General features: G+C 50.6%; 1 protein-coding gene and 1 pseudogene across 9 annotated transcripts; both read right to left on the bottom strand.

Annotated features, from left to right (window-relative positions):
* Positions 1 to 8,647: 8,647 nt before the first annotated feature.
* On the bottom strand, positions 8,648 to 19,546 carry LOC129050448 (golgin subfamily A member 8B-like). 9 transcript variants are annotated; one of them, XM_054532514.1, is made up of 17 exons: positions 19,200 to 19,542; positions 17,384 to 17,503; positions 16,431 to 16,490; positions 16,167 to 16,247; positions 15,282 to 15,320; positions 14,969 to 15,016; positions 14,800 to 14,884; positions 14,598 to 14,704; positions 13,508 to 13,594; positions 13,293 to 13,400; positions 13,000 to 13,087; positions 12,360 to 12,616; positions 11,909 to 12,130; positions 11,725 to 11,825; positions 11,542 to 11,642; positions 11,279 to 11,434; positions 8,648 to 11,192 (listed from the first exon to the last, which is right to left on the bottom strand). In XM_054532514.1, the coding sequence occupies exons 1-17, from the start codon at positions 19,245 to 19,247 to the stop codon at positions 10,993 to 10,995; spliced, it is 1,908 nt and encodes a 635-aa protein (XP_054388489.1). In that variant the 5' UTR covers positions 19,248 to 19,542; the 3' UTR covers positions 8,648 to 10,992. The 9 variants fall into 9 exon arrangements, with proteins under 9 accessions (XP_054388489.1, XP_054388491.1, XP_054388490.1 ...); XM_054532516.1 differs by having other exon boundaries at positions 11,909 to 12,100; positions 19,200 to 19,540; XM_054532515.1 differs by having other exon boundaries at positions 11,909 to 12,103; positions 19,200 to 19,537.
* LOC129050453 (uncharacterized) lies at positions 17,514 to 19,189 on the bottom strand (annotated as a pseudogene).
* Positions 19,547 to 21,216: the final 1,670 nt, after the last annotated feature.

Genomic DNA, 21,216 nt, shown 5'->3' with positions numbered 1-21,216 from the left:
TTGAGCCTGGGAGATGGAGGTTGCAGTGAGCCAAGATCATGCCACTGCACACCAGACTGGGCAACAGTCAGACCCTGTCTCAATCAATCAATCAATCAATCAATGGAATTTCACACCTGCTAGATGTGAAATAGGATGGCGATCATGAGAAAGACAGGCAATGCAAAACTATTCACAACAGCCAACAGGTGGCTGCAACCCAAGCATTCATCAACAGATGAAAAGATAACAAGGCGTATTAAATACATACAAGGGAATATTATTCAGCCTTAAAAACAAATGAAATTCTGGCACATGCTACAACATGGATGAACGTTAAAGACATTATGCTAAGTGAAATAAGCCAGGCACAAAAGGACAAATACTATATGAGACCACTTATGCCAGCAGTCCCCAAACTTTTTGGCATCAGGAACCAGTTTTGCAGAAGACAATTTTTCCACAGACAAGGTTGGGGGAGATGATTTTGGGATGATTCAAGGACATTGCATTTATTGTGCATTTTATTTCTATTATTATTACATTGTAACATATAAGGAAATAATTGTACAACTCACTATAATATAGAATCAGGGCTGGGCGCGGTGGCTCACGCCTGTAATCCCAGCACTTTGGGAGGCCAAGGTGGGAGATCATGAGGTCAGGAGATCGAGACCATCCTGGCTAACACGGTGAAACCCCGTCTCTGCTAAAAAATACAAAAAATTGGCGGGGCGTGGTGGCTGGCCCCTGTAGTCCCAGCTACTCAGGAGGCTGAGGCGGGAGAATGGCGTGAACCTGGGAGGCGAAGCTTGCAGTGAGTCCATATTGCGCCACTGCACTCCAGCCTGGGTGACAGAGCAAGACTCTCTCTCTCAAAAAAAAAAAAAAAAAAAAAGACTACAAATGATAAGCAACATAGAATAGATATTTAAGGAAAGGCTTTGAAAAGGAAAATAAGATCAAAATAAACTAAAAAAATTATTACAGAACAAAGAGATTCTAGGGGGAAGACAAAAGAGTATCAAAATCACTTTGTAAAGATACTTGTGAATATATTACATGTATAAAACAAAACAGAGGCCGGGCGCGGTGGCTCACGCCTGTAATCCCAGAACTTTGGGAGGCTGAGGCGGGCGGATCATGAGGTCAGAAGATCAAGACCATTCTGGCTAACATGGTGAAACCGCGTCTCTACTAAAAAATCCGTCTCTACTAAAAACACAAAAGTTAGCCAGGCGTGGTGGCGGGCGCCTGTAATCTCAGCTACTCTGGAGGCTGAGGCAGGAGAATCGCTTTAACCAGTGGACTGTCAAGAGAGGTAGGCTGCAGCAAGCCGAGATCGCGCCACTGCACTCCAGCCTGGGCGACAGAGTGAGTGAGACTCTGTCTCAACAAAAAGAAAAAAAGAAAGAAAACTTTTTTTTGAGAGAGAGAGAGAGAAGTCTCGCTCTTCTCCCCTGGGTTTGAGTGCAACGGCTCGATCTCAGCTCACTGCAACCTCCGCCTCCTGGGTTCAAACCATTCTCCTGCCTCTGCCTCCCAAATAGCTGGGATTAAGTCGCCTGCCAACACGACCGGCTAATTTTTCTATTTTTTAGTAGAGACGGGTTTCAGCATGTTGGCCAGGCTGGTCTCCAACTCCTGACCTCAAGTGATCAGCCCGGTTGGCCTCCCAAAGTGCTGGGATTACAGGCGTGAGCCACTACGCCTCGCCAAAAAACCGAAAATCTTAAAGGTCTTTCCCCTTCCCCGCCTGGGCTCCAACAACTCGGGAGCCGCCCTGCCCCGCCCTGTCGCGGTCCCCAGAGCAGGTGGGCTCACTGAGGGCGACCATGGGTCCCAAGAGGGCTCCGGCAGCCGCGGGCTCCCACCTCGAAGCGCAGCGACAGGGGCCGAGAGGGGCCAGCAGCCCCCAAGCCAGCCCCGCGCTAGGAGTTGGAGAGACGCGCCCTCCGCCTTCTCCCACCCAAGCCTGGCGCAGTGCCCGGCGGGCTAGTTGCGGGAGAAAAGGGCAGGGAACCGGGGCCTCTCTGGGGCAGGTTCCCCTTTGTCCTGGGACTCTGGGCACCCCCTTTCCGCCCTCGCCCTGCGCCGCGAGGCCGCCACCCGGCGACTCACCTTGATGTTGCGGTGCAGCGTGAGCCGCGGCTGTGGCTCCTGGTTCTCGTGGAAGATAGAGGCCGGCAACTTCAGTTTGGCCTTGAACGCTGACAGGGACATCTTCCCCTCATCTCAGGCGGGAGGGGCGCGGAAAAGGAACCTGTCCCGAGCCGCTGTCATGGCCGCGACCACCCGGCGGGGCCCCCGGCCGAGCTCTCGCGGCTCCACCTCTCCCCGCCGCCATGACCCTCGTGGGAGCGCGGCTGGAAAATGGCAAGGGACACCGAGGACTTGGCGGGAGCTGTGTGGCTGCCTGGGGGGCTGCTCCCTTTATAACCGACTCCACCGACAGGAGGCGCGGCTCCCGTCAAGCCGCAGCTTAAAAGGGCAACAGCACCAGCGCCCCCTCTACCGCCTGGGAAAGGGCTGCCCCTACCCCGCCCTGGTCCTCGTGGCCCCTCACCTCTTACCCCTCACCCCTCACCCCTCACCCCTCAACCCGGCGCACCCCGCGTGTGCGCGCTCCCGGCTGCCCCTCCTCTCTTGACCCAGCACCTTTCTGCCCGACCCATCTGGTCCCTTCTTCACACTCGCGACTGGGCGCCACAACCGCTAAATCTCTGTGTGTGTGTGTGTGTGTGTGTGTGTGTGTGTGTGTGTGTCCCTGTCCCAAGGGGGCGTGGCTCACATCTGTAATCCCACCACTTTGGGAGGCTAAGGCGGGCGGATCAGGAGGTCAGGAGAGAAGACCATCCTGGCTAACACGGTAAAATCCCATCTCTACCAAAAAAAATACAAAAAAATTAGCCGAGCGTGTGGCAGACGCCTGTAGTCCCAGCTACTTGGGAGGCTGAGGCAGGAGAATGGCATGAACCCGGGAGGTGGAGCTTGCAGTGAGCTGAGATCGCGCCACTGCACTCCCGCCTGGGCGACAGATCAAGACTCCATATCAAAAAAAAAAAAAAGAAAAGAAAAAAAGAAAAATAAACCTCAAAGGATCACTAGTGGTCAGCAATTATATGCAAATAAATAGGAAAACGTACTAAAAATGGATAAATTTCCAGACACATCTAACCTACCAAGATTGAACCATGATGAAACCCAAAACCTGAACAAACCAATAACAAATAATAGGATCAAAGTGGTAATAAAAAGTCTCCCAGCAAAGAAAAGCCTGGGACCTGATGATTCACTGCTGAATTCTAGCAAACATTTAAACAAGAACTAATACCAACCTTACCCAAATGATTCCAAAAATAGAGAAGGAGGGAATACTTGCAAACTCATTCTACAAGGCTAGCATTACCCTGATACCAAAATCAAAGATACAAACCAAAAAAGAAAACTACAGGCCAATATCACTGATGAATACTGATGCAAAACTCCTCAATAAAATATTAGCTAACAGAATTCCACAACACATTAAAGTTGGGCTGCAGTGTCCCAGGTTCACTCAACCCTTCCCGTTTTCCTCTGTGTGTGTGTGTGTCTACTTTGCCGTGTTCCGTGGTGGCAGCGGCGGTGGCAGTGTTGGTGCATGGGCCTCCCAGGACAAGGGGAAAGTGAGTATGCCCTTTTCTTGCCCCCTGCCAGGCATCTGCAGCCTGGCACAAGCTCTGGCCAGGTCTCCAGGCAAGGGACCTGGAGATGTTCTTTTCCAATTTCTGGATTTGTAACTTGAGGCAAATTCTGGGCACTAGAGTCAGAACTAAGATGAGACTGAATCAGGGGAGTCTGGGGTCCTGAGAGGCAGAGACCTGAAACCGTCTAGAGCGTGTGGGGAGCTGGGTGCATGTTCAGGCCAGTTGCTTCTCTCTGTGCCTCAATGTTCCAGGTACCCTTGGAGGGGCTGAGATCCTAGGGATTCCTGGAGCCTGGCTGCATGGCCTGGCCACTTTGATGCCCTTGTGTTCTCCATGACAGGACAGCAAGGCCGAGGAGAATGGCTCCGACAGCTTCATGAACTCCATGGACCCACAGCTGGAGCGGCAAATGGAAACCACCCAGAACCTGGTGGACTCCTACATGGCCATTGTCAACAAGACCATGTGGGACCTCATGGTTGGTGTCACGCCCAAGACCATCATGCACATCATGATCAACAACGTGCATGCACCGCCTCATAGGGGCAGGCGGCTCCTGTGGCACTGGAGATGCAGATGGCCATGTTGACCTGGGGGAGATGCTGACCAGCCCTATTGGACCAGGTCCAGGGAGGGAGGCACAGTCCAGACCAGAGCTGTCTCATAGAAATATAACATGGGACTGGGGACAGTGGCCCATGCCTGTAATCCCAGCACTTTGGGAGGCCAAGGCAGGAGGATAACTTGAGCCCAGGAGTTCGAGACCAGCCTTGGCAACATAGTGAGACCTGGTCTCTACACAAATATTTTAAAAATAGCTGGGCTTGGTGGTGGCACGTGCCTATAGTCCTAGCTACTCGACAGGCTGACACTGGAGGGTCACTTTGAGCCCAAGAGTTTGAGACTGCAGTGAGTGGTGATCTCACCCACTGTACTCCAGCCTAGCGACACAGCGAGATCCAATCTCCAAAAACTTTTTTTTAAAAACACTGAGTAGGCAGGTGTCCTGGTGGCATGATAGGTCCTGGGTCCCCTCCCAGATCTGTGACCTTGGACAGGTGACTTTTCCTCTGGACCTCAGTGTCCATATCTGAGTGAGAAAAGCGCGGTGGGGAGGCATATCTTGGAGTCTAAGTGGTGTAGAAGCAGCGTGTGAAAAGCCATACTCAGGGCTCCAAGTCCAGCACACTCCAGCACAGGCATCAGGGCAGCACAGGCATCAGGTCCCAACCTCCTTCCCTCTTTGCCCTCTCTCAGACCAAGGAGTTCATGTGATCAGAGTTGCTGTCCAACCTGTACCTGCATGGGAACCAGAACACGCTGATGGAGGAGTTGGCAGAGCAGGCACAGTGGCGTGATGAGATGCTGCACATGCACCACGTACTGAAGGAGGTGCTCAGCATCATCGGTGACATCAGCACAACCACCATCAGCATGCACACAGGGACCCGTGGACAACTCCTGGCTGCAGGTGCAGAGCGTCCTTGCCAGACGCAGGTAGCAGGGCTGGCCCCCATGGCCTCAAAGCTCCCCAGCCCCCATGGCTGAGCCTGGGGCCTCTTGGAACAGGCTCCGTGCCCAAGCTGGCAGTTGTGGGTGCTCTCTGGAGCCGTCAGGGAGCTCGTGGTTTATGGTGTAAGGGCTGAGAGCTTGGAGGGGGTTGTGTGTGGGGCTGTACTCTAAGGTGGCCAGAGGCCCAGGAATGTCATCCTGGGCATGCCGTACCTGTTGTGCTGTCTGAGCCATGCTGCCAGGGTGGGGCATCCAGCTCCCAGCCTGGATGCCTTGGAGTGCTGAGAGCCAAATCCACTGCAGAGGAGGGGTGATAGGGTGCCACCTCCTCTATCTGTCGGCAAAACAGTGGTGATCCAGGAGAAAACCTCGAGAGCCCCATACACACGGTCAACCCAAAACACACCTCACAGGTCACGTAGGGGCACACAGCCCCCTTCCCTCCCTCCCACGTACCATCATAGCTGCTAGCATGGCACTGAAGGCAGCGTCCCTGGGCCCCGCTGAAGCACTACCACCAGCCAGCAGGCTCACGCACCTTGGCTTGTTGCTCCTAGAGGTCGGCCCTGCTCTTCAGCCAAGAGGACCGCAGTGCTTGCTGGCCCAGCTGAGCTCTGCCCAGCAAGCCCACCCACCTCCCTTGCCATGGTCTCCCTCTTCTTTTCCTAGGAGGAAGGACCCAGCCTCACCTATGGGACCTGCAAGCCCCAAGAAGCTGAGGCTCCCCTCTTAGACTTGTAAGTCTATAGCCAGTGGCACCCGGCTGCCTGACCACCCTGCCTCCCCCAGGGTCCCTTCAGAGGGTCCTGAGCTTTCTGACCACCCAGAGGGGGCTCCGGCGATCACTCCAACCATCCATCCCATTTAGCTTCATCATCCTTGTTCGAGCAATGTTCCTTCTGTCAGGCCTGGTGGCTGTTGCGTTGGGCTCCCCAAGGTGAGAGGTGGCCCTGGACCAGTTGGTTGGAAGACAACTTGGAAGACAAGTTGGTTGGTGGCCAGAGAAGAGGGAAGCCCAAGGGGGCTGAGCATTGGTCTGACCTGTGGGTACACTGCCTGGGTGCAATGGAAGACGCCAGCATGTGTGGGGTGGGGAGGGCCGCCACAGTCCCCAGGCACTACCTGTGAAGCTCTGGCTCCTCCCTCCATCTTCCTCCCCTTTACCTTCCAGCCCCTTTTCCAGGAACCTTGCCACACCTGCACCTGCGCCCTCCCCTCCCTGGCCCTCCGACAGCTGCTGTGGCACACCTGTGCTCTGCACTTGCCTCACCAGCTCTCTGCTCGCTTTTCTCTCTCCTGTTTTCTCTCTGCTTTCTCTCCAACTGCCAGCCGATCGGGTCAGGCAAGTCCATCCCGTCCTGAGAGCCCCACGCACCCCTTCGACCTCTAAATAGATCCCTCCTCTTCTCAGAGTCCTCCCTTTCCAAGCCTGCCTGGGCGGCTGTTCTGTGACTTGGCAGTGGCTCCCCCAGCCCCAAAGCCAGCCCCCTTCATCTGTGACTTAGTCTGTTGTAGTGGTGAGCTGACACATCCAGGTGTGACCATTGTGAAAACTTGTGCCCCCCTCTGTGGTAGCCCCTGCATTGTTCTATAAATATCTATAAATACCCATACACACATACACACACACACCCCTCTACACCTACACGTGGCCAACCGCCTCACCTCTAGTGCTGGGAATCCATCACCGTGTTGTCCTCTTGGGAGTTTTGTGGCCCAACAAGAGAAAGCTGTCCCCTGACATTGCCCCTCCGAAGTGCACGACCTCCAGTGAGCCTCCCTGTCACGCCCGGCCTGTGGAGAGTCAGCCCCCGCCATCCCTCCCATCCCCCCACCAAGCATGGGAGTGCTGTGAAGGCAGCTGTGTGTCCTGACAGTCTCTACCAGTCCTACTGTCCCTTGGCTGAGAATCAAACCCATTTCTGGATGACGGGGAAGTGTGTCCTCTGCTGGCTCTGTTCTCTGTGGAGCTCAGGGGAGGGGAAAGGCCAAGCCATTTTTAGGGTGCTGTTTAGAGGGGTGAAAAGGCCATAGCCTTTCCAAGGGACACTTCCTGGAAAGCCCCTGGAACTTAGCTGGCTCTTGTCCTGTGAAGCCGGCTCTGGCCACCAGGGGGCAGGGCCACGAACTCAGCCTGAAGGGAGCCTGCGGGGCAGCCCAGCACTCTGGAGGGACAGACAGAACAGGCCATCAGGTGCAGACAGGGGAGGGAGGCAAGGGGACGGAAGGGAAGACGCCTTGGATGGGTGGAAGTCAGTGCCCTTAGGTGCTGGTACCTGTCTTCCCGGCCACCGCTACAACAGGCTTCTGAGCCTGTTGGCTGTCAGGGCTGGACTGTGCCCCATAGGTGACATGGCAGTCCCTGTGGAATCCCCCAGGCGCCACCAGGCAGCATACAGGTAACACACCTGGAAGGTCCCTAACAGCCTAGCTGGACATACTCAAGACACTCTAGGGCTCCTCGTTTGGTGGCACAAACTCCAGGACCCAGTGAGGGAAACGGGAACACACCAGGCCGGGCAGTACAGCTAAATCAATATATTCCAAAATAAAAAGCAAAATAAACAGGAGTCGCATCACCAGGGAACCACGACCCCATCCCCGCCTCCTTCCTCTGTCCTTTGCTAGCAATAAATAAGTTTCCCAGCCACAAATAATTATTAGAACCTCCTCCCCATGTGCCAGCTCCAACCTCTGCTAGGTATGATACAGGGGCGGCCCTACCCTCTGGAATATACAAAACCTTACACAGACACAATATGTACACCGGAGAAGGGTGGCCACCCCAGCAGCCTGTGCCCTCGCCTGGTCCACAGTTAGCCCCACTGTCCTGCCTCTCTGAATAAGAAGGGAGCCCCCCTGAGGGAAAAGTTGCTATGGTGAGAGTAAGGGGGCCATCAGGCCTCCTCCAAACAAACCAACTCCACCAGCCTCTGGCTCTTAAATAACAATCATCACCATCCAGAAATTTAGGGACTCAGCCCTGGTCAAGGTGGCAAAGGGTCTGTTTGTCTTTCCCCATTAGACAGAGGTCTTGTCTTGCTACCCTAATTGTAAAGGGGTGACTCGGAAGGGGTGGTAGGGACATGGTGGCAGTGGAGACTCCAGCCCCACTTCTCCAGGCTTTGCTGACAGTGGTCTGCTTTTTCCCATGACTTTTTTTTTTTTTAAATCCCATAACTTCTTTTTCATAACTTTCTTTTGGTAACATTTCAGAAAGCTTTTTTCTACTTTTCTGCCACATTTTTACAATTTTTATCCGATAACTTTTTCACCCCATAACTTTTTAAATCCCATACCTTTTTTATTTTGTGTTCTTTTAATAAACACTTGCATAGTTATACTACAATTTTGTGAAAATGAAACAGATTATCTCATGCCAAGCATGCCCAGTATTTGCACAGTATCAATACCTTTAATACTATAGTTTTCAAGACACACAAAATAAAATTTTAAGGCAAAAACAGCACTTTGCAACAACTTAATAATTTATTACATTACAGTAGCATCACGCCAGCAGTCAATAATGCCACTTTAGGCAAAAGTTTTCAGTATTTCCGTTACACATTCTGTTAACAAGAACTCATACATTGGTAAAATTCCTTCTAAGAAAACTTGGCAAATAAAGCTTTGGACTGGAACTGGCATTTCTTTCTCTACTTTTCCTTCCCACCATTTCTTTCTTTTAAACTACAGTATTCATATTTTAAAATGTTTTAACTTATTTCATAACATAAAGATAGCAGTTACATTTTTAAATATTTATATTATTTTAAAATGACTCTTTAAGGTACAGTTTTAAACCCACGGGCTAGAAATCATACCACTGTTAATTAGCCACATTATTTGGTCTAATATGTTTTCTTTATCATTCTGAAACTGGGTTTATCTAATACATTGATAAATTCATACAATTTGGAAGAGTCAGTTGAAGTCACAAGGACCCAATATGTGCCCTCTTTCATTGAATGCCGGCAAATCTGTTATTCCATTGGCAAAATCATATTGCTGCTCTCCTGTTCATCTCATATTTATAAAAGGATCATGAGGATGCCAAATGCTAAAAATGGAGATGGTCTAGTGAGTAGAAAATCCCCACCCCAGCGAGCACACATACATCTCTCCCTACAACCTAATAATGTGATGTGTTTTGGAACACAGACATTAGAACTTCACGAAGTTTTAACTGTTGATTCTTTCCCAAGCATCATCAAGTTATGATTTAGGCAATGTATGACTGAAATGCGTTCATTCATCACTCATAGGCACAATCACATAAATACTGCACAAAATATGTCCCTGACTGAAACTGAGAGGTACAAAAACATATTTCACTCTTCGTAAAGAAGTTTGTGAGGAACTACAACTCTGCGATTGTATAAACACGTTTCCTGATAATACACTGACATTCACAAACGGTAGATTGCACCACAGTGTGTAAACATTTTAAGTTGCATAAACTTCTCCTTGATTTTCAAAGATAACATAATACTGTCTACTAAAATTCCTTTTTGTTTCAACTAAGTACTCTCACATATATTAGTTTATAATAATGTTTGTTATTAAAGTGTTTTCCACTCAAGGAAAAGAAGGAAATTCCTATGTCAGAGTAACCAAGGTGGTTGAAGAATAGGTATTAGCCAGAGACGTCTAGATGGTAAAATCAATCTTCAAGCCTCAAAGAAGCTCCATGAACAGAGAGGAACGCCAGGCACCACACAGCTTTCCTTCACTCTAATTCATTCTTGACCAGAGCCTGTATGCCTGTTCCAGGGACATTTAAACTCTTAAAGGATTTCTTATGATCTTTACTAAATACATTAAGAAGAACGCCAACCAGCGCCCTTTTGTGAACTGGGACAGGAAGTCATGTGATTAAAACAGGGAACATGAACTCTGACTTTAAAATGTATTCTAGATACAAATGCTCTAAGCTAGGAAAGGTTTTCCACATCCACAGCCAATGATGGGAGCCTTTCATTCCTCGGAAATAAGCCCTTTTTAGGTCATTGGAAAAGAGTACAACTGCTGCAGCTCACGATGCAATATCTTCATGATCCCAGAGCATATACAAATCCTAAGGGAACTGCCACAGTACAGTGCTCATTCTCGGCACCGGAACAAATGAAACACACTTTATCCTGCACATACCTGCCAGAGCAGGCCACTTTCCTCTTCTGTGAGATTTAAAAAGCTCCCCCAAAAGGTTATTACTCCCATCACCAATACACAGAAAATGAAGGAAAGGCTGTTTGCAGTTCTCAGCCTTTAAACAGCTCTAAATGTCAGTACTCATAGTGGCATATTACAAAGTAATAAACAGTGCACACTTGAGGGCAAAGCACATATTGAGCTCTTGAAGAGCTCACTGTGATTAAGATGAGATCAAGCATAATAGCAGAACATAAGCAAATTTTATCTGAATTCTGTAATGAATATGCACACTGCAATAACATTAAAAAAGCACGGGAGCCTATTTCAAACCAGCGAGAAGAGTTTTGTGCGACGACTGGGTCTTTGTGTGTTTGAACTCCCACCATGTAAGGGCAAACTCGATATGCATGCTAATGCCCTACAATTATGAAATTAAAAAAGAAAAATGCTAAAGGATGCCAGAGTGAACATCCGTGAGAGCCACAGAGACCCACTCTCCTTTAATTTTCTACAAATATACTTAAACTATAAATTAGAAACACAAATAATCATGAGTGGCTGTAACATTCAAATGAAGTAAATGAATTGTGTAGGAGATTAACCCCGTAACTTTGTTTCGTTTTTAACAATGTCTTGAGCAGCTCTTTGATGATGGTGGTATTTATCTCCTTCTGGGCAGCCAAGCCCAGCAAAAGCATGGCACACAGGGGTTGCTGCCCAAGCCTGGGTGCTCTTGGTGGTCCTGCATCTCACCAAGGAGCTGCATGATTGGCTGTGCAGTAGGGTTGTCCTGGGAAGAACCCTCCCTGGCTTCTCCTTGCGCAGGCTCCACGCTGTTGGTGAGGCTCACCTCACAAAGATCTTTGGAGAGAGGGAGGCGGGGATCTGAGTGGAGTGCTAGCCCCCCATGCTCCTGCCTGCTCACCCCGCCTGGGGGCTCTACTCACCACCATGCATGTCGGCAGCCCCAAGCTCCTGGGGGGCTGGGGCTCCTGGACCGGGTTCAGCAGCAGGGTTCCGGGCAGCGGCCAGGAATTTGCCGTGCCCCTCGTTATAGTTGGCACAAGCCGCAACACCATCTCCTGCAGCTCCAGCAGCTTCACCTGAAGGGAGGGGTGCTCAGCTGTCAGGCCGCTGCTGGCGCTCACCCTCATGCCCACCCCCACCCGCACCCCCACCCCTACCCCCACAGGGATGTTGCACACCCTACCTTCCCCTCCTCCTTGTCCTGGGCCAGCCTGATGATGTCCTCCTCCAGGTGCCGCGTCTTTGGCACTGCCCCCTGGCTCTGTTAGAAGGCGATGCACTTTCCTGCGGGAGGAAAGGGCTCAGATGCTGGGGCCCCTCCCACAGCCCTGCAGCTCCCCCTGCCGTGCCCTGGTCTCCCACTCACTGATGGCATCTCTCTCTCCAGTACTGGATGAATCGAACTTCCAGTTTCTCCACATGCTCCCTCAGGTCCGTCTTCTCCTCCAGGAGGTCCATAAGGCCGCTCTGGAGCCAAAATTATGGGGTCACATCTCAGCAGCGACCTGCCCCACCCCTGCCCTTCTTGGCCCATGCTAGGACTCACTCACCTCCAGCTTCTCCATGACTTCCCGCAGGGCCCGGAGGGTCTCCCCACTCACAGACTCGCCCCCAGCCCCCGAGGCTGGGGCTGCTGCCTCTGGCTCCTTCTGGGCCGAGGTGACCGTCTCCGTCACCTGGCCCAGCTTCTCCTGCAGCTCCTTTACTTGCTGCTCCAACTGCAGGGCGCTCTTGTCCTCATTCTTCTGGACAGAGAGAAGCAAGTTCTGCAGCTGGAGACCCCAGAACTTGGTGTCTGCCTCCCATGGCACCGGGAAGGGTGGAGGCAGGTTAGAAAAATACTCTCCTCTCTCCCACAGCCACCAGAGCAAAGCTCTGGCTCACGGGTGACTTTGGAAGTAATATTTCATGTGAGGGCTGCACTGCCCCATTTTACAGGCGGGGAAACAAAGGCCTGGAGGGCTAGGGAGGAGGGCAGGCTCCCCAGGTGAGGCAACCCACCAGCTCCTCGTAGTCACTCTGTGGCTCGGCCAGCTGCTGAAGCCTCTTCTCCTGTTCCCGAAGCCTCTCCTGCTGCTCCTGAAGCCTCTCCTCCTGCTCGCGAAGCCTCTCCTTTTGCCCACGGTTCAGGAGATTGATGCGCCGATTGTTTTCCACCTGAGCCTGGAGCTCTCCTGCCACTCTCTCCAGCTCCTTCCTCAGGTCTTGCAGCTCCACCTCAGAGGGCACTGCTGGGGGATCCGGGGGCAGTGGTTCAGCTGAGAAAGGAAGCAGACCATAAGGGCCTCTGGATTCTCAAAACAAAAAAAACAAAAAACAACAAAACACCCTCCTCTTGGCGCACAGCTCCTCTCAGGCCCCCCAAACTTGGCCTCACTGCTAATGATTCCTCGCACCCGGATGGTAGCCAATCTTCCAAACCACTTTCAGATAGAGAGCACTGTGGGTGGCTGACAATGGGCCCTCTTTGCTCATTAGGACACTGAGGCTCATGGAGATGACAAGACTTGTCTCCTGGCACAGACCTCTTTCCCTCTGCCTCAAAGCCCTGCCATCCACCCACCTTCCTGGGGCATTCTAAGCCACCCCCACAGCCCTCTGATGCCAGTCCTGCTGCCAGGTCATGCCAGTCACATCTTACCCGTCTGGTTTTTGAGTTTGGACAAACTCCTCTCCAGCTCTTCTACCCGATGCATATCATGCTTCTTCGCCTCCTTCAATGTGCAAACCTGCCCAAAGCACAGGGGGAAAGGGCCCTGGAGAGAGGGGCTGGTGGCTGGACAGGCTCCCATCTCCCTCTCTGCCCCCACCTCCACAAAGCCCAGACCCAGGACCACCTCTGGCTGCACTATTCCCATTTTAAAGATGCCCAGAAAGATCCAGTGACCTATCTAAGTTGTTGGGGGGGCGAGAGGCTGAAGGGTCAGATCTCACCTCCTGTGACATTTTCCTCATCCTCTGCTGCCACTGGGCCCTCTCTCCTTTTATTTGTTGCGCATATTGATCTCTCTCCAGCTGGACTTCTTTAAGCGACTCCTTCAACTGCAAGAATGGGCACAGAAGTTAGGAAAGGCTGTCACTGGTCCTCACCTGCTCCTGGCCACCTGGGGTCATCTTCCTTCCACATCCCTCCCTCTGCAAAACCTCACCTGTGTCACGTGTCGTTTCAGCAGTATCTGCTCCCTTATGGACTGCTCTAACTGCATCTTCATAAGTGCTTTACTGCGGCTCGAGAACTGGATGATGAAGAGTGAGAAGTTTCGATCTGGGGAGCCTGGGCCATTCCACACAGTGCCCCTTAAAAGGGCTAGGGCTAGACCCAATATACAACTTGGCCAGTAAAGATCAAGGCATTTCCAAGCCCGTGGTCTGGTTTTGAAAAAAACTCAGTGAAGTTGGAAGGGACGAGGAGAGAGATTAGATAATATTGCTATTGTTATGACTATCACTGTTGGAACCTTTATGGAGTGCTTCAGCAGGTACCTTGCTAGCAATCCCATTGAATCCTCGCAACCACCATAGGAGACAGTTACTATGATTACCTCTCTTGGGTAGATGAAAAAACATGGAGTATTTGAGGTTAAGTGCTTGCCTACGATCACTTAGGCAGAGCTAGGATTTGAACACCCAGGTCTATCAGATTCTCCAAGCCCATTTTTCTTGCTGGGGGTGGGGGCAGAGTCAGGAAGGGGAAAATTAATCTTTTATTCACTTTTTGAAAGGATGATACATTCACATAGTCCAAAACTCAGAAGGTATAAAAGGGAAGTATCTCCTAGCCACCCCGTTGCTCTCTTCTGAGTTGTTTATGAACACTTGCAGACATGTTTTATGTATATTATCATAGTGTGTACACACACACACACACACACACACACGTTTCCTCTCTCTACAGAAATGGTAACATACTAGAGATACCCTTCTGTACCTTCACAGTATAAGTACCCAATACCCCACACCCCACCTAGGACTTGGCCAAGACCACGGCCAGGTAAGGGCAGGGCAGCCACTTGGCCTCCAAGCTCTGCATCCAGTGCTCGCTCCCCACCGCGCCCCCCAACTCACCCACAGCAGCTGACTCAGCCCCAGGCTGCCTCTAACAACCATACACAAAAGCAGTGAGAAATGGCCATGCTGCCTTCTGGGCAGGACACTCCATCCTGCAGAAGGGACCTTTAGGCTCACTCCTCCATCTGCGAAGCCGGGCTCCCAGGGGACAGCGCAGGTGGTTGGACTCACCCCATCCGGCTTCTTCTGCGTGGCGGCGACAGCACAGAGAGCCCGCTCTAACTCTCCTGTACGCTGTGATGAATGTTGCAGGCGGCCGGCCAGATCCCTGGACTCTTCTGTAATGACAGAGTTGAGATGGGGCTCAAAGGACTCCCCCTACAGACCTGTCAAAGTGCCAGGTTGAAGGATGACAGGGTGCCCAGATTCCCACCTTCAAAGTATCTGAGAGAACGTTTCGTGCGATACAGGTCCGTATTTAGTTTCTTGTTCTCTATGTTCAATCTCTGGATTTGAACCTTTGGGAGAAAAGCCAAGCAAGTGCTGAAATGGAAAGAAACACTCTCCGGAGGACAGGAGGAAACTTCACACCCTCCACTCACCTCTAGCTCCCTTTGGGCTTTCTGTTTCTCATTGTTTGCTTCCTTTTCCTATAAGAAGAGGAAGACAGAGCTCTTACCAGGGAGAGGCAGAGATGGCACGGCAAGAGACATGCCCCCAGAATGCCACCAATGCCCCAGGACAGACCCACCCATGGGACCAGGTTATCAGGGGCCCTGTGGGGATGGGGTGGAATCTGAGGAGTGAGCCTTCTTCCCCAGGCTGGGAGTAGGCGAAATGAGACTGGGGCCTCTACATCTGAGTGTCCCCCAAACCCAGCAGTCATGTCACGAGCACACAAAGAAATCACGTTACTTCTTCCAGCTGATGTTCCACTTGTTTCTTCTGTTGTCTCTGTGGGGTGAGTCAAATTAAGGTGATGGAAGGTGGCCCCCTCAACTCTATTCCCCAGAGAGGAAGCGGTAGGCAGGGGCCAGGAATGGATTTTAAAGGCAAAGTTCTCAGACCCAATGGGAACAGGAACTGTTCCTAAGCTCCCAAGGACAGAGGATTTGGGTCTTTGTTGGTTTTCAGCCACAGCCACAGAACTCAAAATCTGAATCAGGAATCTCTTGAGAGGACAGTAACATAAACCTCTAGAGATGGAGTTTGAGAAAGGCTCCCCCTTCTGCCAGCTTGTGATTTAGAAAAGTGTGTTCATTTAATAAACATTTACTGAGCACGTATGGGCCAGGTACGGTTCTTCACAGCAGATATAGGATGGAAAAGGACAGACAGGAGCCCTTGGCCCTGAGGTTTCCATTCTAGGGGGTCTTTAAATCTCAGACTCTCAGAGCTAACAGAGACCTTTGATACTCACTACCTCCTCTGGAAACACGAGCCCAAAAAGGAGAGGTGGCTTGTTGAGAATCAAAGATCAAATTAGGGACCAAGTCGTGGCAGAAATACAGGGCCCCTGATAACCAGTCAGGCCAGCACTTCCCCAAGAGGCAACAATGCCAGGGCGTGTGTAGTACGGACTCGAGTAGGGACGTCTGGAGAGGAGAGAGTCGGCAAAGAGGGCAGCAAAAGAAGAGCCATGCTGCATGCCCTGGGGTCCCTCCAGGTGAGTCCTGGGTGCCCCAGCTCCCTATCTGCCCTTGATGCCAGGGGCCCACAGCCCCCTTCTTCAGGGCCCCAAGGGGAAATCAGAGCCTAGGATTGGCAGCGTGGAAACAGGGGACCCCACTGGACTCTTACCAAAGATTTGATGGTGTTATTCAGTCGACTGATTTTTACGGACCTCGAGTCCAGGACTGCTGCTTGTTCTTGGCGTGGGCTCTGAGGCGCATGCAGAGAGGAGGAGGTGGAGGAGGAGTTGGGGGAGAGGTAGAGAGAACAATCATTAGGGCTGGGGTGTGTGTGCGCTGTCTCAGCTGGCAGAGAGGCACCCAGTCCCCGCGGTGGGAGGAGGTTGGAGGGCTGGCCTGTGGGGTCACTGCACCTCCGCCCAGAGCCTCCTACCTCCAGATCCTTCAGGGTAGCAGATGATGTAGGGCCCTCCCCGTGGATACCTGTTGCTGACTACAAGAGATGAGAATGCACATGGAGATGTTCTGTCCCCCTCAGTGTCTGAGCCCTCCGACTTCCTTTCTTCCCCATCAACTGGCAACATTTTCTTTTCTGCCTATCTTGGACCTTTTGTCCCATAACTCCTTTGTGCCACCTTCTCTCCTGGTTCTTATCTCCGCACCATCCCACCCTGGGGCCCTTTCAGTGACTCCTGATGGCAAGTGGCTGTTCTCATTGTCCTGGCTTCCCCTTGAGACTGGGGATGAGGAAAATCAAACAGCAAAGACCATATCCTGGGTGTCCTGGGTGTTGACAGCAGGCCATGTACTAGGGATTAACATAAAATCGACAATAATAAATCTCATTTAAACTGCACAAATACAAGTCAAACAATACCACCTCTATTATACAGATGTGAAAAGAGAGGCCCAAAGAGCTCAAGCAACTTGCCATAAATCATATCCCTAGCAGACGGAGAGGCAGGATTCAAACCCAGAATTCTTTTCTTTTTTGAAACAGAGTATCTCTCTGTCTTCCAGGCTGGAGTGCAGTGGCGTGATCTCGGCTCACTGCAAGCTCCGCCTCCTAGGTTCACGCCATTCTCCTCCCTCAGACTCCGCAGAAGCTAGGACTACAGGCGCCCGCCACCACGCCCGGCTTATTGTTTGGTATTTTTTAGTAGAGACGGGCTTTCACCGTGTTAGTCTGGATGGTCTCGATCTCCTGACCTTGGGATCCACCTGTCTCGGTCTCCCAAAGTGTTGGGATTACAGGCGTGAGCCACTGTGCCCGGCCAAATCCAGAATCCTTAAGCACTACCCAACAGTCCATCCACAGTCTTAACAATTGCCCTCTACTGCCCCTTGGGCCCCCTGTCCCCAGGAGCCTGTCCAGGCGAGACTCACAGCCTCAGATGACTGGCAACCACCAGAAGCGGCTGTCTCAGGGCTACTGCCATTTGCTTTCCTGTTCCTCTTCGCTGCTGCTGGAACACCAGGGCTGTTTCTCTGCCAATATTCTTTTAACTGTGGGAAAGAAGAGCAGTAATACTCATGAGAAACATCAGCCCCTACAGCCACATCCTCCTTTATAGTTTTTATAAAAGACTCTTATATACCATCTGATTTAATGACACCAACAACTCTATAAGGTGTCACAATCATTTAGGGACTGAGAGGGATTGATATCATGGCTAGAAAAAAGAAAAAAGAAAAAGAAAAAGGTGATACTGGAACTTGGAAACTCAGTCTTCTGACTCTAAGCTCTGGGGTTTTGCCAAGAATCAGCAGCTGCCAGGGACTAAACCCAGAGGCAGAGGTAGAAAAGGAAACATTAAGTAGGCAGGAGCTGTATGTCATGTGGTTTAGAGTCATACATGCTCACATGTCTGTTAGTGGGAAGAACTGCACCAGTACCTCCCAAACTTTTATATCAATGTGTCCTCATGGCAGAAGGCAGCCTTTCAGTGAAATCTGGGAATTTATCAGAAAGAGGACAACCCAAGCCTCATTTCAGAGAGAAGTCTGGTATACTCTTAGAAACCTATGGGACTGCCATCCCTAAGTACATTCATGTTTGTTCTCTTGATCTCAAGAGAATCAAAGGAAAGTGATGCTTCAGGAAGATGTCCCACATTTATCCTGTGGTACTCAAAGCACCCCAGGTTGAGACAATACAAGGAAGATTCAAACTGTCAAGTTCAGTTTCCCAAGGTCTATTCCACAGAAGATGAGGAAATCTCACTTCAGAGACCACTGACTGAAGGGCAGTCTGGTCCCAGAACCATGGAGAATGAGAATATGAGGTGGAGAACTCAGAAAAAAATGTTAAAATCTCTCTGGAAAGTAGAAGCCTGGGAGAAAACCAAACCAAACCAAACCCATTCTCCAATTGCCATCCAGAGATACTGTCAACGTTTTGAGTTCACGGGGGAAGTGTAGGCTTTTCCCACCATCAACATCTGTAAGGGAGTGAGGCAGCCTGAAACCTCTTGCTCCTGGGTCCCATAGTCTCCATTCCCCTTCCAGCTGGAAATTTGTGCTGTGACCAGAAGAACCAGAAATGGGGTGACAACGCTTAGGGGACTGGGCCATAAGACCAAAGCCAGTCTTGCAGTAATGACAGTTAGTAGACAGACTGTGACATCACTACATTCCACTCCTCCTAGTGAGGGGGAGGGACCACGTCGGCATGATGTCCGAGTTGCCGCTCCACAATGCGGGAGGGAAACACAGGGTTGTGACCCAGGTCCTTAGAGATGCCAGCGCAAAGAGCCCAGGGAGGTCGACCTTGAGGCAGCAGGAGGGGAGGGCAGAGTCTGCAGCAGGGAGCCCCAGGAGTCACCAGCCCAATGTCACCCAGGGACAACTGGTGAGGGCGGGGCCTGGGGCTGGGGGGCCCAGGTCCTTGGAGACGTGAGCCCATAGAGCCCAGGGAGGTCCAACTTGGGGTGGCAAGAGGTGAGGGCCCAGTAATGGAGCGGGAAGCCCCAGGAGTCACCCGTCCAAAGTCACCCTGGGGTGATTGGCGAAGGCAGGGACTGAGCTGTTTGCTGAAGGGGCAGGGCTGACTGACAAGACTTTTGTAGGGGGAGCCCAGAAGCGCCGGTGTTGGGGGGCAAAGTCCAGTGTGCCTCAGGAGTAGTATGGACTCTGGCAGCGGTCTTGTCGTCGGAGGGGATCTGTGGCTGGGTTGGGGGGCCATGACCTGGTACGTCTTTACCTTTTTCTTGGCTGCAGCTAATTTGCTCTGTCGAGTTTCTTCTGCCATTGTGGGGCGGGGAGGGAGGCGGGGTTGGGGCCACGTCAGCAAAATCCCAGCGAGCACCGATCAACGCCTCCAGTCACCTAGCAGGCAGCTGCGTAACTGAGCCAGAGGAGGCGTAACCAGGGCCCCAGTAGAATGCGGAATAGGGGTGTGGCCTTAATGCTCCAAGCCCATTGGTCAATGAGAAAGATGAAAGGGAAAGGGGGCGTGGCCAGGCAGCAGTGTGTCCAGAGGGACCTGTGGCTCATCAGGAAAGCTGCCCATGCAACCGCTGTCCCCACCCACTCTGAGAGAGGGGAGGGGCCGCCCACTCTGGGAGAGGGGAGGGGCTGGTTTTTGCTTTAAAACTTTAAAAAACATATGTGTGTATACTTTATATATATATGTGTGTCTCTCTGTGTGTATCTATGTGTTCCTCCAGAGCTGTCTTCATTAACCAGCTTCTACGCAAGGTCTATGATTTTGGCCTATACCTTTCATCTTCAAATACTGTACAAAAATTACCAGTATTACCTGAACTGAGATACAGATCCTATAAAAGTGGGAAATCCATAGCATGCTTGATGATTAATGAAGCAGACTATATTATCCAACATTCCAATAAGATAAAATAATCAAAATGATTTCTTTTTTGGAAAAATGTTTCTCTTAATTCTCCTATATTATTGTTGTTGTTTTTTTTTCTTAAACAGGAAAGATGGTTAATATCTGTAAAAACGCAAAGCTTTTGGGCTGGGTGCAGTGGCTGACACCTGTAATCCCAGCACCTTGGGAGCCTGAGGCGGGTGGATCACCTGAGGTCAGGAGTTCGAGACCAGCCTGGCCTCCATGGTGAAACCCCGTCTCTACTAAAAATACAAAAACCAGTCAGGGGTGGTGGTGGGTACCTGTAATCCTAGCTATTCAGGAGGCTGAGGCAGGAGAATCATTTGAACCCGGGAGACAGAGGTTGCAGTGATCCAAGCTCACGCCACTGCACTCCAGCCTGGGTGACAGAGCGAGACTCCATCTCAAAAGAAATACAATACAATACAATGCAAAATAAATTTAAAAAGCTTTCAATTTAATAAGCACTCAAAGCTCTTCACCGGTTTAAAACAAATACAAGGCCCATTTTTCTACAATCACCTGGACTCTCTAAGCCTTGCAAAGGAAACTGAATCTCTCACTTGATACTTGGCTATGAGTTGCAATCATGAAAACCAAGAATTGTGTTATGTCACTGTGTACTGCTTGTTACGTGAATTTCACACAAGGCTGGGATCAAGGGTTTAATCATTCATGATTGGCTCCATAACCTGTGTGCTTCTTACCCCAGACCAAACTCAGCTTTTGTCTAGAGTTCTACAATTTATAGTTAGTAGACAAGAGTGGTTCTCAGTAATGTAGTCTCTGGACTAGCAGCACCAGCAGCACCTGAGAACTTTTTATAAGAGCAAATTCTCAGGCCCTACCCTGGACCTGGTGAATCAGAAACTCTGGAGAAGGGCTCAGCAATCTGTGCTGCAATAACCCCTCCAGGTGCTCAGGAACCTCTGGCATACAGCAGGTAGAAAAATGTGTTTCCTTCTGTAGGTCCAAAGCCAAGGATACTATATGTTCTGTCTCGATATGAAACAATGACATGCAATTAAAACACGTAACTCTCCTTGCTACTCCCACCCTCTATCCAATGTGATTTATTTTTATGAGTTCAATAAGAAAACAAGTGGCAATCAGACGTTTAGTCTAAAAAGTATATTTACAAGTATTAGTTGTCATCCAGCCTGATCTCACACAAAACCACTTACATCCTCTTACAGCTAAAGTTTTAAAAAAGTATCTTCACAATGTAAGTCTCAGGCACAGTAGGAGTTCTATAACAAAACACCAAGTAGATCAGAATGTCCATGCTTACTAGAGAAGAAAAGTGGAATCATTGGCTATATTTTCAAATTGCGTTCAAAGGAAATTTAAGTTCTGAATTTTTTTC

This window comes from Pongo abelii, chromosome 16 (assembly GCF_028885655.2).
Source record: "Pongo abelii isolate AG06213 chromosome 16, NHGRI_mPonAbe1-v2.0_pri, whole genome shotgun sequence".
Classification (NCBI taxonomy): domain Eukaryota; kingdom Metazoa; phylum Chordata; class Mammalia; order Primates; family Hominidae; genus Pongo; species Pongo abelii.
The sequence above is the reverse complement of the archived record's forward strand: the minus strand, read 5'-3'. Positions and strand labels throughout refer to the sequence as shown.